Below are 20,415 nucleotides of genomic sequence, written 5' to 3'. Positions count from 1 at the left end.
CTTAATAATTTGTAGGGATAGAGAAACAATTATTGCAGAACTGTCACAATCAAAAAGCAGTACCTAAGCCCACCTCAAGTAAGCAATGTTACCGTCAAATTTGGTGGTGTTAAACAGCTCACTTAAGTACCTCATAAGCAGTCAGCTACTATTGACTTCTGCCCAGACACACCAGAGATTTACATCTGAAAATCTTGAAAAGCTGTCTACTTTTCCTACTTTCAGGACTAATCTGACAAGTAGCAACAAAGGTAAGTATTTGAGGAAACCGAACAACTTAGAGGAATGGTAGCGATTTTTCAAAGTTTACAGAAACTATGTGACGTTTTATAACAGATAAATGATGAAAATGTCTTCAAAGACACAGTCACCAACACCTAAAATCTGAAAACTACCGTAAATTCCTTAAAACAGTTACCAAGTTTATGCATTGGGATACTCTCACTACTGAATTGCTGTTATTTGTAACCTACCCACAGTAATCATCACACACAGCAGTTATAGGGAAAAAATATCTAATCATTACCTAAACTGAGTTGTTCTTTTGATTTAATATTTTCTAAACTGCTTTTTAAAACAGTTAGATAAGCTGCTCGGCAGTTCATGTAAAAGATTGCTTCTTCTGTGTGCTGGGACTTCTTCGCTTGGGAGCTTTCCGAGCGCGTGACTTTCTGAACCGAGAGGGATGTGTTATTTTCAGGACTGCTGGCCATTCTGTGAAGAATACAATTGCAGTTAGAATTTGTTACTGTTTTGACTGTTCAATAACAACTCCGCATTATCCTCTGAAACAGATGAGCACAAACTATCCTAACATCTAGGTCATATGTTTTCTATTCTCTAAATCGGGACAGAAATACTTACCTATACCTGCAAGTAAGTGCCATGAGATCCACAAAACCCTATTATTATTCACAGTTTATTCTTTATTGGCAGTAAAAAGTTTAACTTTATTGTATTTTATTTTAATTTCAGACATTTGATATCACAATGGTTATATAGTTGTTATTTGAAAGCATAAAAATAAATTTCCAAGTTATCTGTGATACAAACCATTGCTATCCATGTTCAGAAACAAACCACCAGGACTTATCCTTACTACAAGCTTCCACTGGAATTTCTACTCTTTCTATGTTAGCTAAATTCTCCTAATGACACAATGGGAGGATTAATACTGTAGAGCACTTTTTGGCTCTGATGACACCAGTGTCAATGCCCAGCATGATCTGTCACAATGGTAAATTAATGAACATGCCATACCTACCACTGTTTCGCTGCCAGCGGCACGCCCATTGTTGCTACAGTTCACCAGAAGCAGCAAAGGTGGAGTGTTTTTAGGAAAAAAATGCCAATTTAAACACAGCTGCATGGCCACAAGTATGAGAGGCACAGGATCGCTTAAAAAACTTTTTCCACCAAACAACAATAACAAAGTGAACATTACCAAGAATGGACGCAGTGCTTACCTGATTGGAAAGAGCTCTGAGGCTGCATGATCACAACTGACTCACACCACATAAAGTTCTCTATTATATTTCTTGGTATTAAGCGCAGAGTAAAAGCCACCTTTGTCCTCCAGTAAACACTACATGTAAGTACGTTTATATTGAACTGCATTTCTGTCAGGATTTTCTCCCTTACTCAAAAGTTGAGTTGCATTTCCAAGGCTGATTTAGCTGGAAAACTGGGTAGCTTTACACAGCTTCTGCAGAGAGACTGTGTAATGTCCTAAACACTATACAACATTCACTGTTTAAAAAACTATATATTTATTATTACATTAATTACATGTTTTTTTCTGGTACTAAAACATACTAAAATGTTCTGTTTTCTGTTTTTATAGTTGTAACTCAATAAAACATATGGCTAATAGTGAAATCGGTCAAAATCGTAACCCTTAGTCCTTCAAGTATGCGAAGTTAAACACACAATTCTACTTTCAAGAGTTATCTCCACATAATCAACAGAAATAAGTCTGAAGCCAAGAACGTGCATAAACCTTTGCACAACTTAAGAGGCCCAAGTACAAGAACACTACTCATGTAATTGTAAATAAATGGAAGAAAACATGAAATGCATTTTCTCTAAATTATTAAAATGATTCAAAGCAGTAACTAATGCTGTTTGCCCACCAATGGCCAGTAAACTTTAACAGCAGCTTTCTGTTTTTACCAAGGGTGATTAAGGTTTTTAGAAGGCCATCACAGAGGAACACTAAATCGTGTTGTACTGTTGGTTTAACAGCCTCTCATATTATTTTACCCAATGTTGGCTTCAGAAAATATATTCCAGTATAATAAATTGACTATCTCAAGTTCAGCAACAAGACAACTACATCCTAGGGTCCCCTTCAGGACTCATTGGATTTTTATTCAGAAGGCCTAAATCACTTGCACCTTGTTGAGTTATATAGGTCTTTTACACTTGGGAAAGAATGATAATAATCGCTTATCATGGATGAAATACCCTATTTGTAATACACAGGCCGCCTGCCTGACACTTTAATATTACACTGGCATTAGAAGGACCCCACAGGGACACTGTGATACAGTCTGGTTACTGCAAATGGGTGTCACTATAATTAAGCACCAGAGTTACACACACAAAATGGGAGTGGGTTAAAGTCAAGGAGGAAAAGAAGAATAAATGTTAATTTTCCAGTAACTAGTTTATAAAATGTGAACTCTCGTTTATACTCCTTAGTATACTCCTTAGTATCCTTGGTAACTTCCCGTTACCAACATATTTCTTACACGGGCCCCAGTACTGCCAAGAAGCGCTGCCAATACATTGCTCAGCAAAGCAGCGCGCAGCAGCCCAGTGACAGCACGGCCAGCAGCCCCACGGCTGAGGCTCCTACATTTTTACTGGACAAATGACATTTTAGACAAAACAAGGCAGAGAGGAGCCGTGGCTGAAGTGGGAGGACGACACAGCCTATCACTTTCAGCTGTAGTTGCTATGATTTTAGCAAATAAAACCCGTCCCCCAAGCAGGAGGGAAGGCAGGCGCCTGCCGCCAATACGGACCTTTTTCGCCGCGGGCGCGAGCCAGCCTTCACCGCCGCGCACCTCGCGCTGCTCCTTCAGGCCTCGCTTACCTGCAATGAGGAAACTTTTACCACGTGAATCCCATTACCTCCCCCTCTGGCAGGCACTGGGGTCTTAGGCAAAGTTCACCATCCACCCCCCCGCAAAAGACGCTGCAAGCCCTTTCCCCCAGACGGGAACCGGCTCTCCCGTCAGAGACGCTGCGCGCTGCCCGGCACGCCTGAGAGGCCGCGCTCGGCCGCACTTCGCCTCCCGCCAAAGCCGCCTCGCACAACCACCCCCCCCGAGGCGGGCCCGGCTTCTACCGTTGCACCGCACCGAGCGCGGGGACGGCGGGGCCCGGCGATCCGACCCCGTCCCGCAGGCCTGACGGGCGCCAGGCCCCCACCCACCCCCCATCCCCCGCCCAGGCCAGCGCCGCCGCCCGCCCCGCCGGGGCCGCGGCCCGCCCTCTCAGCGCCGTTTCCAGCCGGCGCTGTTTGGCTGCTGCACGGCGGCGGCGGGAGATCTGCAAAGGCGGCGAGAACGGCTTCAGGCGGCGTAATGTCGTAGGTACCGGGCACGGGCGGCGGAGCTCGGCTCTGGGCGCCGCTCTCCGCCTCCTCCCCGCAGCGGGGCGGCTCCTGAGGGCAGGCCGGGGGCCGTTGCCGCGGCGCGGGCGGCCGGTGGAGCGAGGGCCCGCGTGGGGCGCCCTGAGGCGGGGCGCTTCTCCCCGGCGGGCTGCGGTCTTCCCTCACGGTGGGGGGCTTGTTCCCTGAGGAGGAGTGTGCTTCTCGGGTTATCCCGAGCAGGGGAGGAGCACGCCGTTGCGTAGGGGAGGGTGGGTTTTGTTTCTAGCTCTGCCTTCCAGTTGCTGGATGGGACCGGGAAGTGTTTAAAATGGTGGTTCCCTGGGGCAGAGCCGTTATCCCGACGGAGTTCGGGTGGGCGGTGCCTAGTGGTGTGGGTAACGCTTTCTGTACCTCACCTGTCCGCTCCCGGCCTCCCCAGCCATGGGGTAGTTGTTACCTCCGCACATGCCGCGGGTAAAGCCGGGGGGGGGGGGGGGGCGGGGGGAAGAGGGCCGGGAGCCATGTCATGGGTGGGTTTTCAGAGTTTGGCACCTGGCTTTCGTGGGGCAGGCTGCTGAGGGGAGGTACTGCGGGCCTGTGGCCGTGGCAGGTACAGTGGCCCTTCTCCGTCAGGCTCTGTCTCTTCATGTTGTCTCTGGTGGGAATAAATCCTGTTCTGGTTTGTCCTTTGCAATCTATCTACCAACAGTCGTGTAAGTCTGATGCTATTCTTGTGTATCTTTGCTAGGGCTTCTGAAGAACAACATGTAGGATGTTGCTAACCTCAACCACAGTAAAATAAGGCTGTATGGCTCATGTTGCCCGTAGGTAGGCTTATTGTCCCAGTTAACAGCTCCTTGTGCGATTTCAAAGATACACTAGCGCTAACATAGGTTCCAACTTCTGCCAGTCACTGGAAGTTGAAGTAATTGTGCCAGACAGTAGTAACGCAAAGGGAGCTTATCAATGCACAAGCTTTGAGTTTTCTGTGTTCAAGTCAGTTTCTCACTGGTTGCATGCTGAGTTTTGCTACCATTTCAGCTGAACGTAGAAAATGAATCTGTATTTTTACAGCTTTTCCAATTAATGACACTTTTGCTGGCAGGTTTTGAGGATGAAGCAATATGTAGATAGCATAGAGGTGGGGGGTTTTTTCCCCAGAAAAAGTAGAACTTTAAGAGCAAGCTAACTGAAATGGCCTGAAAATGTGTTACAGTATATAATAATATAACAAGTTCCTGCTTCTGTGTATTCTTTTTTGTGCATTAAATCTGTACATGACTTACCGTTGTGTTCATTCATAAATGAATTGTGAAGTTAAGTATATGTAGAATTTAAAACAGTATAAAAAAACTCATTTCTGTCTAGACTCTCACTGTTGAGAAGCTCCTCGTGTAAGTGGTTTCACCAAAGCACTGTTTAAGTGGATAAAGGCCTCCCAGTATTAGCAAGGAACTGACAATGCGACCTGAAATGATAGATGAACAATACACAATAGGAGTAATACGTAGTTCTTTAACTTGATAAATATTATGGGCAAAATAATAATTGCAGGTTGTACAGCTACCTGTAAACATGTGCCATCATACTCTGCGTAGTTAAGAAAATAAATTTAAATTACTCAGATTATTAATAAATTATTAAGAAATTAAGCCTTATTAGGCTACCCATTCAAGAGTAGGAAACTCTGGTAAATAAGTTGTTGTGTACTGTCATCACATATGCCTCATCTTTCTGTCTCTTTTTCTTGTTCACACTCTGACATTTGATTCTACACCATAGCCAGAGCAAGGTTTTTCCAGCCATATAAAAAAGGTAAACCAAACTAAAGCTGGTGCTTTTCCTGCATGGTGTTTCCCAAAATATCTGAAGAATTTTGTTTGCACCTAGATGTACGTATTGGTTTTTCTCCATGTTCATCTTTTGAAAGATATGAGAGTTTGGCCGACAGGGTCTTCACGTTAGGTGTCTGGATGAATTTTGTTTCAGTGGTCCTAGCCAGGGACTGTGTGTAGTCTAAGCACACAAATATTAACTTATTTTGAGTGAATCACAGTTGCCTGGATTCTTCTCACATTATGGCAAAACCAAGCCTACAAGCAAACCAGGCTGCTGGGCAGGATGGTTTGAGAAAGGCGAGGCAAAGCTGAACTCCTGAAGACAAAATTGCATCTTCCAATACAATATTCCAGCCCCTTCCAGTGTTGATGTGCTTGCCTGGAATGAGGCTGTCTCTTTGCCGCCATAGCTCAGGGTGTTTGCAAGGGATTTGCAGGCCAGCAGAGAGAAGTTTTGGCTGTGTGCAACTCTTGCTGTACACACACAATATTTGACAGACTTTAAAGATAACCTTGACTGGTCCACAACTTTCTCCCTAAGAAATTTTCTAAATGTTTATAATTTAGTGGGATTTTCATGTAGTTTCTCATTTATCTTCATCCTACAGCTATGTTGAGTCCAGATTCTGCTTTACTTTGGCTTCCAGCTTCTTTTGGAGTCCATCATAAAAACTTCATCATAACATGCCTTAGTATAACATGCAAATGCATTGGCCCCTAAAGCATCCTTTCAGAGTAGATGTATTAATAAATATAATGTTTCTCTGCTGACACTGGGATAGAAGATGTAATGGAGTCTCTATTCCTTAAGCAATATGGGTTTCTATTTAAAAAAGAAATATATCGTAAAGAATTCCATCAAATGGTTACAGCTTTGACTGCCCTTTGGCAAGAATTTCACAGGCTTTTTTAATTTAAATGTTACCTGTTTACCTGGCGTTTTTAAGATAAAATACTTCTTTTCCCCTTTTTGTAATAGAGATAGTTGTAAAACTATTCATGTAAGACTGTTACCTGAGTTATATTTCAAAGATGTGTTTTCATTCTATTTTTCCAATACTTTAATTTACAGTTTTGGAATAGTAACATAAATTTTAAAAGATATGTTTGGAATGAGGTCATCTTAATTCCTTTACAAGTCAAATTCTTTTCCAAGATGAAAACTGTGAACTAAGTTCTTGAAATATGATGTATTGTCTAAATCTTGTTTAATTTGATATAATACATATGTTTCTTGGGGGCTGTTCTTATAAAGATTTTTAATTTTTTTCCTCAATGTTTTATATCATGCTTTTAACTATTGTTAAGATTTAGGAACGTGCTTAAAAAGTTTCAGTTGTCTCTGGGAAAAATAGTCTTAATTTATGTTGACCTTTCTTTCCTTTGAGCATTTAGTCTGCATTCAATAAAATTTTGATGACTGCTCTTTAGAAGACAGCTGTACGATATAAAGTATTATAAATATTCAGCTTTCCACTTCTAGTGTTGCCATTAACAGCTGGGCATCCAGTTCAGCAGAGCAGATTTTGCAGAGAGATCTTGGCATGTTCCTGAATCAGTATAGTGAAGAAGACTAGCAAATAGTTTCTTATGGTTTGGGGACCTGTAAAGACATAGAGCATCTGTTCCCCAGTTAAGTCATAGTCTGGTAGCACTGAATCATGTTAAGAGCTAAAATGATGGGAAGAACTACTTTTTTCACCTTGGCTGTACCTGTGTTTTAAACGCCTAATACATTATTTCTACTAATGGCAAAATAATTTCAACCCTTGCTCAGAAGGTATGTAAATCATAATGCTTTTGCATTTTTCCATTGTTTATAATCTTTGAGAAAGAGACAAATATACAGTGCAGTTTCACTTCAGTGTCTTGTTTTTATCTCTAGTATAAAATGGAGAATCGGTTTTTCTTATGCAAACACTTTATCCTTCTAAACAAGCAATGGTTTTGGTACACAGTCTTTTAATCAATTAATGTATTTGCTTTGGATTACATTAGTTTTCTTGTGTGCCGCAAAAAAATGTGAAACACAGGAAAGGAAAATGTCTTTTAAATTACCAATTATAGCCCTTACTAGCAGAAATCTTTGTGTCTGGATGACCATAAAACTTGTCCTTATTTTTCTCTTGCAGAGTTAAGAGAGCATTAAAGTTGGACAGTGTTAAAAAAAATAATGTAAGTATTTCTTGGTGTATGGAATCATCTGGACTCTATATTTATATATGTATGTGTGTATATGTATCTATGCACACATATGTGTCTATAAACACTATGTCATTAGAGCTGTATTTATATTGTTACAGATTGGATGTTGTCTAGAAATATCTTAACGAGGCACAATATTACTGCTGAAAATATTAGTAGAAAATTTATTGTATTCCATTTGTCATAGAACTGCCTGGTGTTAAGTAATGTACATCTGCATGAATCACTTGAAAATAATGTAGGAATATGCATATTTTTATTGCCATCACTATTTACCCAAGAGCTGAACGAGTTAAGATCCTTGTTGAAATCATTTATTAGAAAGTAGCTCTGTTATCCGGGAAGCAAATGTTCTGCCATGTAATTGTACATGTAACAATATGGAATTATGATAATGCTGTAATCTGCATATTATAAACTGCGAAATTGAAATGAAAACATTAAAGGCATTTTATGTCAAGGATATAATTACCTCCCTCAGCTAATCTGGCATAATGAAACGATAAAGTACTAACACTGCAATAAATTTCACCACAGTTATCACAATAAAAATAAAATTGTACTGTTGCTATTATTTTTTGTAAATGCAGCTATAGTATACTCCCAGTACCAGCATGTGATGACATATGTCAGTTTATTATCTGCTCCTACCAACAGTGGGTGTTGCTGCAGACATCAGTACAGAGGAGCTTGTGAGGATGGTAGTGTTTAAAGGAAGGAAAATTTTGGAAAAGTGTATAGAGAGAAATAGCTGGTCAGCAAATGGGCTCCCAATAAATCTCTAAGTCTGTGTCATTTTGAAGAGATTTGTTTATACGCAGCGCATATTTGGAGGTCTCACTGGTATTTAGCAGGATAGAAATTTGCAATTTTAAAAATTTTCTAGACACCTTTTTCTTTCTTTTTTTTTTTTTTAATTTAAACAAAGGTGGCAAAATACCGCAGTGGCACTAAAAAAAATCATTAGCAATTTAATTAGCAGCTTAGTGTACCATTACCCAACTTGTTCTGCACAGAATGCAGCTGTGACTGTAATTTTGCATCTGTTTCTTGGGCTGTAGTAACGTTTCTGTAGATGAGCGGTCCAGCTGAAATTACATGGATTTCTTTTTCAGCCTTAGAGGTGTTCCTTCCCTGCCCCCTCCCCATAAGATAAAGAGTTACTTGATGGTTACCTGCTTGCAGGGTTTTGTGCAGCAAAAAGCTTAACAAAAGCCCATCTGAATGATAAAAACTTTTACTGAAATCTCAGTAACATAGGTTTACACTATGGTTTTTGGTTCGTATAAGGCCTCTAACAGATACATGTAAAAAATTTAGTGCCATAATTAAATAACGTTATAGAAGGTAGGAAGAAATTAAGGTAATAAACACACGCAATTTGTGTGAAGTATCTGTTTCAGCTCTGCCACATCCATTGCTGTGTCTACAATTTCTTTCCTGTTGTTCAGGAGACCCTCATTCCACCTGCTGGTCGGACTACCCAAGGCATGCTTGAACTGAACTGAACAGATCAGAAATTAGTATTTTTAGATTTTGTAATGTTAGTATGGTTGCTTTAAAAAATTGCATCACTGGACTAAGACTCTTCTTCCTGGAAGAGAAATTCTTACTGCCAAATGAATACTGTCCTTTCTTAGTACTACAGTAACTTTTTCCAGGTAGCTGCCTAATGGAGTCTTGGTTCTTATCCAGAAATATGGTGTCTGAGGTGACACTGTTCAAGCTGGTAAAATACCTGGAAAATGTAAGCAGATTGGAGTTTTTCCCTATTATAAATGAGATTTGATGGCATTTAAATGCCTAAAGTGGCATTGATACTTTATTGTAATTAGTATTTGGTTTAAAGATTATTTGAAACATTTCTTTAACCTGCTGTGTGTGTGTTCAAAGTATTAGTGACAACAAACTGAAGATTTCCATTAGGTATTGTTTAAATACTGATAGACTGCAAAAAGAGTATGAACGGCTGATGCCAAATTTTTTAGGGTATTCAAGACCAAAACAAGACAGAGTAATATGCAGGACCTGTAAGAAAGCTAGGTATGTGGACAGCAAATTAAATCTTTTGAAAGACAGTGCAAGTCCTATTACTGATGACCAATACTAACACTGCTGGATTCTAAATTAAGGATAACCACTCAAGGCAGAGTAGAAGAAAAACATCAAAACTGCAGCTTTATGTAAAAGTGCAGTAAGTTATATAAGTAGAATAGCAAGCAGCACTGGAAATATAATACCATTGCATAAATCAGTGTTTTGTCTTCACCTGAATTAGAATTGAAGGTATCATCACTCTGTTGAAAAGTACAATAGCAGAAATTATACTTTGAACCTGTATCATTCTGTGGAAGAAAATGAAAGTGAACGTAGGCTGTGGTACATGTGCCACAAGAAATCCCTTCAGATGAATGAGATTAAAAGATCAGGATGGCTTAATAGGAGTTCCCTAGTAAAGAGCAGGAAAGGGGAATATATAGTATTCTTTCTAGAGGGGGTATTGAACATTCTTTATGCTTATATATAATCAAAAGGAATTTAATAATAATGCAGGTGGAAAACTGAAAGCCAATAATGGAGACTTTAATCCAACATGTTAACTTCTAGAACTCATCCTGAAATTTCAATGAAGTCTAGAACATAGTAGAAGTTGTAATAAAAACACTCATTCATACAGACAACAAGAGTATGCATATCCATGTAGGTGTGAAAAATAGGAGTATTGTACTTCAGGACATTTAAATCAACTGCTAACTGTCTGGAATTGAGAAGAAAACTTCTGAGGGTTACATAATTGTGCGTTATACTTCTAGGTACAACTTGTATTCCTAGTTTTGTATTTGTTGCCTGTGTAAATGTGTACTTTTTAGAAGCAGTTTCCATATAATACCTCAGCAGTTTAAAATTAATTATGTAAATGTTAATGCTTTCTATCATTAATTTACTCAGTAATGAAATGTAGCCACTTCCCAGGCCTTGGATTCCTGCTGGATTGTAGAGGCTTGGTATATGTAGTTTTGTGACCTGATACAACTTAATCCTGGTATGACTTGTGATGTTCACACACACGTTACCTGGTGAACCTGATTACTGGCCTTAAAAATACTGCTTTTGCCACCTGTACACCTTTTTGAGATCTAAAATTGCTGTAGTTTAAATTTCCAGCGGATATTTGTGAGACCTTAAACCTACGAGATTCAGTCTTTCTTGTGGTCTTTCCCATTCTGTACCATGTACTCTGGACTCAGACTGCCTTTGCTCTCAGCCATGTCCCCAGGAGATCCTTTTCCCAGGAGATTCCTCTGCTGAGGAATCCTTACTGGACTTGAAGATTTGTATGCCCTTTGTTTAATCTGGTTTAAAAAGGAATAGCATGAGGGTCTTATTCCAGCAAAACAGGACAACATACATTAAGTATGAAAAGGGAATAAATGAGTTACTAATTTGGAATTGAGTGGAAATGTCAGTTACCAAAGTACAAATAGCAGGTTGTTTGGGTTTGGTTTGGTTTTTTCCCCTCCCAACTAGGCTTAAATACTGTGTGTTCTGTAATGAATGTAAAACCCTGATCCTCACCTTGTATTTCATTCACAGTATTGAAACAGTGTAACATGCTTACCTATTATACTTTTTCTAGCATTAATAAATGGAATAGTAAATGGAAGTTAAAGAGATTACAGAATAATCATGTACAATAAAGCTTCCAGTGAAGAAATGCTGTATGAAATTGAGTGACATGAAGGCAAACGACAGGTATTCAGTTTTACAGGTGGAAGGAGGCTCAAGTTGGTAGAAAAGGCTGGTTGGTTGGAGAGTGGACGAGTCATTCCTTTCCTTGCTACAGTTAAATGAATTTTCTCCTCAAACTCCAAGCCCCAGGATTGTAACAAATTAAAAAATGAAGAAATTTTTTTTTTTCAGTAGGATTTGCTTTGATGATACTGTTTCTGAGAAAGAGAGAAAAAAAACCACTAAATCATAGAAAAAAGTGTCTGTTTCACTGTATTTAGACAGCCTTTCTTTAAGCCCTTGAGAGAATTTTGGAAGTGACTGGAAAATCTGTTTTTGTCTGAAATGCCCCTTTATTGTTTACATGATAGATGTTAATAGAGTGAAATCAGTTGGGCACTACTTGCATTCTCCTCTTTAGAAGTGGCTGGTCTTGTTTCAAAGCTGTAGTTTACATGCCTGCTGACTTCACCTCCTTGAAATGAACAGTAGGTGAGAATGGGAAAGCTGTGTTTTCCAGCGTGCTGCATGGTGTACCTTCCAGCTCTTTTGTTTAATGACTCGATCAGCTGGTGATGTAACAGTGAAGTACTGTAGGTCTGGTAGTATACATATGGGTTAATACTTCAGATTCAGCTACACGGAAAATCCTGTAGCCAGTGGCTACAGATCAGTGGTTTCAGAGAGTGTGTGATGACATGAAGATGAAGATGCTGCCAATGCCACTGGAGTCTGCTTTAAGTGCTACATGTGTTCTACTTCTGTCTGTGTCTCTTTTTTCACAGTTATTGATGGTGTTATTTAAAGCTGCTAGACTTCATCGTTGAAATCAAGTTGTTACTAGAGTTGAAGCCTTTTATGTGCGAACAAAGTGTGATTTTGGTTTGGTTTTTTTGTTCTGTATGTTAGTAGTGCAGTGAAATCCCGGTTTCCCAAGAGTTGCAATGCAACATCTAATCTAGAGATTGAACTGTGTCCCATAAAATCCCCATTAATATTTCAGAATTACAGACTAGTTCTTCTCTGCACAGTTCCTTTAACATCATTAAATAACTCCTTTTATATCAGATTATCTTTAATTATTATTTATATCAAGATTAGACATCTTGAAATCCTGAGCCAAAGACAAAATGTTGGATTTAAGGTACTAAATTGGGGGTGGGGTGGGTTAATTAACACTTGTTTAGAAAATATTAGAAATAGCTATCTTTTGACAGAATTAAAATAAAAAATAGTTGCTTGCGGTTCAGATGCCTTAAATTCTCAATACTGTAGGAAATATAATACCAGGTTTTGACTGCTTTTAAAAAACAAATAAAAAAACTTCCAGGTGTTCGTGCCAGAATACCTGAATCTCTGGAAACCACATACTTTTTGTTCATGAAAACTGGGAGGGTAGTGTTTGAAGGGCTTTTTATTTTTTTGAGTAAAACTAATGTTAATGAGGAGGGGGAGTGATAGAGCAGCTTGGTGGGCAGCTGGCAGCCAGCAAAGGTCAGGCCACCACAACATCTAACATGGGCTTACCATAAACGGGCATACGTAAAGTTAGGAATTACTTAGAACGATCTATTACCAGATAGTAAATGTTCAGAGGGGCTTTGTCTGGTTTGGGGTGCAATATGTAATTCTACTGATAGGAAAAGTAGAGGCCAGAATGTATTTAGTTTGCAGGAGGGAAGTTTACAGCTGTTGTCGGTTTAGCTGGACATAGGTACTTCTTTATCTTTAGCCAATATTCATCCAGATTCTTTGTGTTTTGCTACATTTTAGTCATTTATTTCAACACCTTTGAAGACCAAAAAGAAAAATCTGAACTGTTACTCACCAACAACCGGAACATGCCAACTGAGTCCATTTTCATCTCCCATAAGTCATAATGCACAAAACCTTGGAAATCGCCCATCAGATGGTTAGTTGAACATTCTGTCTTTCTTACTGCAATGTTTTTCTGGTTATTGACTTGATTTAGTAACTTATGTCTCATGTGGTATGTTTGATTTCTTTTTCCTCTTAAAGAATTTTAATCTCTTTTGGAAAAGCTGATGTTGATTTTTAAAGCTTGCATCTTTTCAGTACAAATCTTGGGGGTATTTATGAAACAAATTTTTATGAACAAAGTTTTGCTTTTTGTTGATCAATATTAGAAATGTTTGACTTTGGCTCAGCAAAAAAACCCTGCACTGGCTTTTTTTGTCAATAATTCCATTAATTCCACTGGCTAGCAATGTCCTTTGTTTGCTTTCTTGCCAAGTCCCAGTTTTCATTGGCACGTGCTACTGACAGTGACTTTGTTCTTACTTTGTTCTTTGGATTATACGGGGAGATGTTCTGAGGTTACTGTGTGCTACTTCAGATTATTGCAAGAAAGTCCTGGTTTATTCAGGTACGTTCACTGCAAGGCAGTGCAGTGCATTGTTCATATTACACAGCTGAGGGCTGGACTCTCTCATAGTCAGGAGAGCTGGAAAGAAAAGATGTGTGCAGTTAGTACATGCTTGATTTTGTGGCCTTTTGAGAATTGCGTTGAGATTTACAGTGCACGTTCTGGTTAATGTCTTCCAGTTTTCCAGTGGTAAATGCTTGCATGGATGCCCGCATACATACATACAGCATTTCTCAGCTCTGAATCTTTTTCTATGAATATTGAAAGTTACGTAGATTTTATCAAATCAAAGCTAAAAGGAAAGTTCAGTTAGTTTGATTGCTTTGCATTCTTTTATGTAATTTTTTATTATTGTTTTTCATAGTAAGGCACTTCAAGGCAATTTTTAATTAATCTAACATAATACTGAATGACATTAGCACTCAGAAAATATGCTTTTTTATAATTATATTATTTCCAGTTTACTTTAGGTTGTGTGTCCACTGAGTTACATAGTCACAGTTTTTGATGCAAACTATGACTGCTCAAGAAGTATATTTTCAGTAGACTAACCTGCTTTTATGGCTTTATAGGTTGTTGTCTTTTTAGGTGTTAAGGAACCGTCAAGTGACTTGGTGTGACTTTTTTATATTAAAAAAAAAAAGATACAAAGAGACTTCCTTGTCATCTGTCTCATATAGAGCCCAGAGCTTTTATTTCCTTGTAGTACAACTCCTAGAAAGATGGTTGAGTCTTGAAGACTTTTTTTAAAAAGAGTAATAATACTAATAAAAATCCATCACTTCCCTTGTTAGCAAGTTCTTTGTTCAATTACATTCACTATTAAGAAAAAAAAAAATCTCCTATCTGAATCTGAAATTTGTCTGGCCTTAATTTTCAGCCATCAGTTCTTGTTACGCCTTTTTGTTGGGTTAAAGAGCTTTTTATGCCCCATATATTTTGGAATTTATGTGCAGTAATTGAGACCTCACTAACATTCATGAATTATGATAAGTAGAAATATTCTGAGCAGCGTAGAATAACTACTGTTTGAAATTTATTTGGATGTCTGCAGGTTTTTGCACTAGCTATTGTACCATATGCTCTCATGATGGATCTGCAAAATGGATTTTTCCTCCAGGGAAAAAAAAGATTTTGCTTTTTTTTAAAGGAATGTGACCAAGAAATTTTGGGATTCTGTCAAAGCTGGCTGACCAAAAAATGAAAATTACTGTGAGGCTTCAAAGTGAAAATACTACAGTCTGTGAGCATAATCCCTTTTCCTTATTAAAAAGAGCAGAGTACTTGAGGAAGCATAGAAGTATCTGGTATTTTGGTGGCACTGTAGCTATGCATAGTTACAGGCCTGTATGCAGAGATTTTGGGTTTGGGTGGGGTTTTTGTCCTAATTCATAGTCATGCTAGGAAGCTAAACAGAAGCAGCTGTATCCTAATTCTTTATCATGGTGCCAGTCTTCATTGTGACCTGGCTTTGTATCCTCCTTACCTGTTTGTCTAACAGTTTTAACACAGTCAGGTTTTTCATGAGCACTCGCTGCCAGCTGGAATATTCACAGCTTTCCTACCAAGTTCTCTGCTGATTCCAGTTGTCCCCAGAATAGCTTTTTTTCTCTGCCAGTGCTATGCTTTTGAATTAGGCATCTGCTTCTGGAACTAGTAGAAAAATGACTGAACCATTGACATCCCAAGAAACCTTTGGAGGAAAAATTACACTAATTTCTCGGCATTCCTTCAGTGAGTGATAGCATGTCTCAATTACTTGTGCAAACCTGGTATATTGAAAGGACCTGTGTTTTAGAACACCCTTGCCTTGGCAAAATTTAAGATACATGCTGTTGATGCATGTTTAATGTGTCCTTTTGAGAACTGCATTGAGATTTGCCATGAAAGGTCTGGCTTACATACTTTGAGGTTTCAGATGGAGGCAGTAAGCCTCTGTCTTCGGGAAAGGATCTTTGCCCCAGTGCCTACCCTGTCTTGTGAACAATTCCTCCTCTCAAAGGTAATGGCTGCTTCTTGATTCCTGAAAAGATTATTATTTGGTATGGTGAGTATCTCCACACTCCCATTTACTTCACATCCAGAAATCTTCGTTGATGTTTAATCAGCCCTTTAAAGTATTTATCCCTGCATTCTTAAAAGACTATAAAGTTTCTCTTTGGCATTATTTTCCTCTGCAACGAAGTTGCTTAGAGTATATCATGAGTATTCCCACAGATATATTGTATCAACACATAATCCCTAGTTATGTGTTGAATTTTCTCCCTGGATTTTAAACCAAGCCAGATAGCAATCTCACCCCAGTGTTTTCCAGCTTGCTTCTTATTGTGAGAAGTAACTCTTCCAGTGAGCAGCATTCTGACTTCATTAGGGAACTTAAGTCTTTGGCATGTATATTTATGTACTCTATTTTTCTACAGGAAGGTATTTTCAAAGTATTCCTAGGTCAGGTTTCTATGGCAGTCTCAGCTTTCATCAGTAAGAAAATTTTGTTTGCATATATTAAGTCCTATACCAGTTTCAGAATTTGATGGTACTTGCTGGATGATGTGAAGACAGCCTATGTGTCTTTTTTTGTTGTTGTTGTTATTTTTTATTTGGGTTTTTTCCCTCCCTTATAGTAAATATGAAGCTCTATACTGTACAAAGAAACTTTCAGTGAGAAGAGTTGCCACTAGGTGTTCTCCATCAGAGATCTGGCTGTTAGTGCAGTCAATTGGTACACCTGTACTGGCATGGCATGGCATGGAAAGGTCAGATCATAACCATACTTCAATTAATTGTTTTGTTGTGATGTGGCAATCCTGCATTCTTACAGAGAATGGAGCAACAAGTATTTAAACGCAAGCAAAGTGGCTACATGTTATACCTAGCCACTGATGATCACTGAATGAATATTGCCTGTATCCTGAGGGAAGAATCAGATTAGAACAGTCTGCATCCCCATTGACTCCAGTCTCAGGCACTGGGAGCAGTAAGCCTTCTGATAGTGTTGCCACGTCACAAAAGCAGTTCTGAAAAAAGTCTACTTTTTAATGTATAAATGCAGATTTTAATTTGAGGCTGTCTACAGATATGAAACTATACCTCAGCCTGGCTGGATATCCATCTGCACTTTAACACTTACCTTTGCAAAAAGCTTTTAGAATTGTGTATAATGATAGCAGTCAGATACAAAATGAAAATTGCTAGAGCTCTTTAGATATGTTTTCTTAAATATCCCTCCATGTTTGTAATTACCTGCTTTAATGACTTCTTTCCTTTAGTTTTAGTCGATGCCTTTTTGGTGACACAACACATAATAATACACAGACATTTAAATCGACCACAAATTTTAAAACTTTTTCAATATCTCTGCATTTGTATTACATGTTTTAGCTCTTAGGTAAAGGAAAAGAGGGGGAAAAATGTCTTGTATTAAAATGCCTGTATATTGGGATATCAATGGGAAAGGTGAACATGTACTTTCCATAATGATACTAAGTATGGACATAGGGGAACGTTCTTTTTGCCTATAAAAAGATTGATCACATGATCATAGCTGACATTTAGATGGATAATTATTCAGTAATGTAGTACTAGCCATCTTTTCTTTTTTTTTTTTTCCCTGTGTTCATTTAGCTACAAGATGGTGGTATATAATACTTCCTCTTATATGACAGGTTTCAGGTTGTCCTTTTAAACCGACAATTTCTTTTCTCCTTCTGAAAAGACACTTCTGTTTTAAGTGTTGCAGTGTTCTAATAGATTACACGTGTCATCTGTAAGTCAGGTGTTAGAGTATAATCTATATTCTATTTTTATGTGACTAATATGTAAGAAAACAACAGAATGGCGATTATTACAAAATTAATGCCATTAGCTATGAAAACATACTTTGCATTGTGCAAAGTACAAAGCAGCATGCATCTGCCTCACTGATGAGACAGATGGAAATTACTATGAACATAACTTTGTTTTGAATAACAGTGTGGAGGAGTGCCTCAAAAAACTTAAATACCTACAGAATGCTAATATTGTTTGAAAGTAACATTTATTTTAGGAGAAGATATGAACCAACCCTATTAAAAGATAGTGCGTCTTCATGATGTTGTCCTGTGTATGTCCTGTTGGGCTGCCTGATAATTCATACATTGCCTAACACCGAAAGCTTCACAACCTATTCATGAAAATTTTCTAAAATAACAGCATACTAAATCCTCACTAGTTTCTCATCATTGTTGGCTAACATATTTTTAAGATTTGTTTTAAATTGTCTTGGTTTTCTTCAACTCAATCCCGAGCTCCACCATTCCATAGTACTCATCTAAAAATAGTATCTGTTTGACAATTGATGACTGATTTAAGTGCAAGTTCTACGAGTACTTAGATTTAAAATCAAATCTTTTGCAGTCTTAACCTTTAGCTACTGTAGTGGAACAGCTTAAACTTTTATAGCGCTTTGTCATTCTGAGGCATTTCTAAATGTTTTACAAAATATTAAAATTAAAAGTTAATTTATCCTTGAGTGCTGATACTTGTATGTAATAATTTAGATCTAGCAAGAAGAAATCAAAGCGTTTAATGCTTAGTGTGCCCTCTCTTTTTTAGTCTAATGTCAGAAAGGAGACATATTACAGTGAAAAGTGAGAAGCGCCTCATTCCAGAGGGTCTGTTCTAGGATCAAGGCATTTGTTAAGGCCACAGTAAAGACCTGTTGTAGTTTCTTCCAAATCTTTCACTTAAAGGTGAATTTCACCTCACAGTAACAGCTATTCAATGTGAAGCATTTGTATGAATATGTAGCTATCTGTTGGAGGGAGAGTACATGAGAACTAATGTGAAACACCATGTGAACTTCTTTGGCACCAGAAAAGAAGATATTTTTTAGGTATAGGAAAGATGAGTATAAACTGAATGGCTACAAGGACAGTGAACTCTAAAGCTGAATTACTGGTATGTGATTATAAGTCACTAATTGTTGAATGCACTGATGATTTCATTTTTTAAGGGGAAAACAGTTACTAGAAAAAAAAGAAAGAATGCATGATTATGCCTCTCCGCCTTCATATGTATGCATACACCTCCACCATTTTGTCTTTAATGTATCAGATCCAAAAGAAATTCATTGCACAGGAGAATAGAACTGTGTCCAAAAAAGGGAGTTTTTACATTGCAGTAGTAAATCATAGAATCATTTAGGTTGGAAAAGACCATCAAGATCATCAAATCCAACTGCATGAGAGACCGAGTATGTGACTGATACTGTTAAATTAAAAACTGGGAAATTCTTAAGGTGGAACTTACAAAATACTCCACATTATGTGATGTCTTCAACTTCAGCCACAATTAAACAGGAATAATTTCTGCTATTCAGGTGTGACCTCTTTATTGCTTGAACGTAGACAGATACAACACTCTAAAATATTGAAAGGTGACCATATAGATTGTGTGGAGCACAATATCATGAATAGTTACGGATAGCCTCGCTAGTTTCAGTAGATTCACCAAAGACTATTGTCCTGTGGAATCCTATCAAATGTGACAGTATATACCGAGTGTATGCTAATTATAAGTGTTAGGAGGAATGCAGGACTTTCCTGCTAGTACATCACCCTTCTGATATGCTACTTGAAGAGCGTGCAGAATGGACAAGCTAATGTACTGACTTTAAAAACAACAATAATTGATACACAAGATAAAATCTGGTTTTGTTCTAATAAGATTTCTGTCTGAATTGCATAGGTTGTGATAAATTGTGTAAACAGATGTAAATTCAAAAAGTCTTTTGTGATCAAAGATGTATTGTTATGCATAAATATATATATAATGAGACCTTTGTAAATTGCAGTTGAACAGTCTCAAGTAGGTACCAGCCAGTGAGCCAAAGATGTTGTTTTAGTGCAGCACTAACTTTCTTAATCTGATCGGCACCTCTGAAAACATCCCCCTGTCCATCTGCTTTGGGGGAACAGTCTGTGTTAGACGGCTGTCTTGGAACCTGGTCATTTAGGAATGCCCAACCTACAGTGACAGAAAGGCAGTTCACCAGTTTCCCAACACCACACATGACCTTAGGTATTATTAAACAAATCCATGGGAGTGAACTTCTCTGGTAATAAACTGGTCTTGTTTCCTCACAGAAACATGCGACCGCTCAAAATCTCAGTGCACTGAAATGTAGAAATGTGACTTGCCATGCAGAATAATGGCAGCTGGCGTATGATTTATCGTGCCCCATTGTATGAAAAGCTAGAAAATTATATTGTCAATGTAGTATGTCAGACCCTTTGGAAGTAATTTGCAATATCTCTTTGTAGTTGTTTACAAGATGAAGTTTTGGGGGTCAGGCAGTTTTTATTAAAGGAAGATGGAGGTTGCATTGCTCAGTCACTACAGTATTTTCATGATAATGGTTTGTGCTAATTTGCTGTATTTAGGCAGTTAAATAGGATAAAAAGCTTCTGAGTAGAACACAGTAATTATCTGTCAGAATTACACTAACTTCCAGTTATTAATACTATAAGCCCAAGGTTTCCACAAATATAAATGTAATGTGAATTGATGGGAGGTCAAATTACAAAAGTAAATCATAGTGAACTCAGTGTGTTTCATTACAAGGGAATCTGCCCTGCTTTGTGAGTTTTGGGGTTTTTTTCCTCTTTGTAAAAGACTAT

General features: G+C 38.3%; 2 protein-coding genes across 11 annotated transcripts in view; one reads left to right on the top strand and one right to left on the bottom strand.

The window, feature by feature from the left end:
• The window catches only part of EFCAB7 (EF-hand calcium binding domain 7), a 32,233-nt gene extending 28,309 nt beyond the window's left edge, over positions 1-3,924 (bottom strand). Inside the window, exons 1-3 of one of the 8 annotated variants that reach the window (XM_055815723.1) lie at positions 3,607-3,924; positions 3,030-3,100; positions 527-714 (exon numbers count right to left, since the gene is read on the bottom strand). In XM_055815723.1, the coding sequence (XP_055671698.1) occupies positions 527-713 (187 nt within the window). In that variant the 5' untranslated portion in view covers position 714; positions 3,030-3,100; positions 3,607-3,924. The other 7 variants (XM_055815725.1, XM_027792634.2, XM_055815724.1 and 4 more) reach the window with 7 other exon arrangements.
• ITGB3BP (integrin subunit beta 3 binding protein) overlaps positions 3,460-20,415 on the top strand; it is a 34,936-nt gene continuing 17,980 nt past the window's right edge. For all 3 annotated transcript variants that reach the window (XM_055815734.1, XM_055815732.1, XM_055815733.1), the window contains exons 1-3: positions 3,460-3,598; positions 7,572-7,614; positions 13,147-13,285. In XM_055815734.1, the coding sequence (XP_055671709.1) occupies positions 3,594-3,598; positions 7,572-7,614; positions 13,147-13,285 (187 nt within the window). In that variant the 5' untranslated portion in view covers positions 3,460-3,593. The remainder of the gene's footprint in view (positions 3,599-7,571; positions 7,615-13,146; positions 13,286-20,415) is intronic.

The sequence above is a fragment of the Falco peregrinus genome, chromosome 10 (genome assembly GCF_023634155.1).
Source record: "Falco peregrinus isolate bFalPer1 chromosome 10, bFalPer1.pri, whole genome shotgun sequence".
Lineage (NCBI taxonomy): Eukaryota > Metazoa > Chordata > Aves > Falconiformes > Falconidae > Falco > Falco peregrinus.
This window is presented reverse-complemented; position numbering and strand designations above follow the sequence as displayed.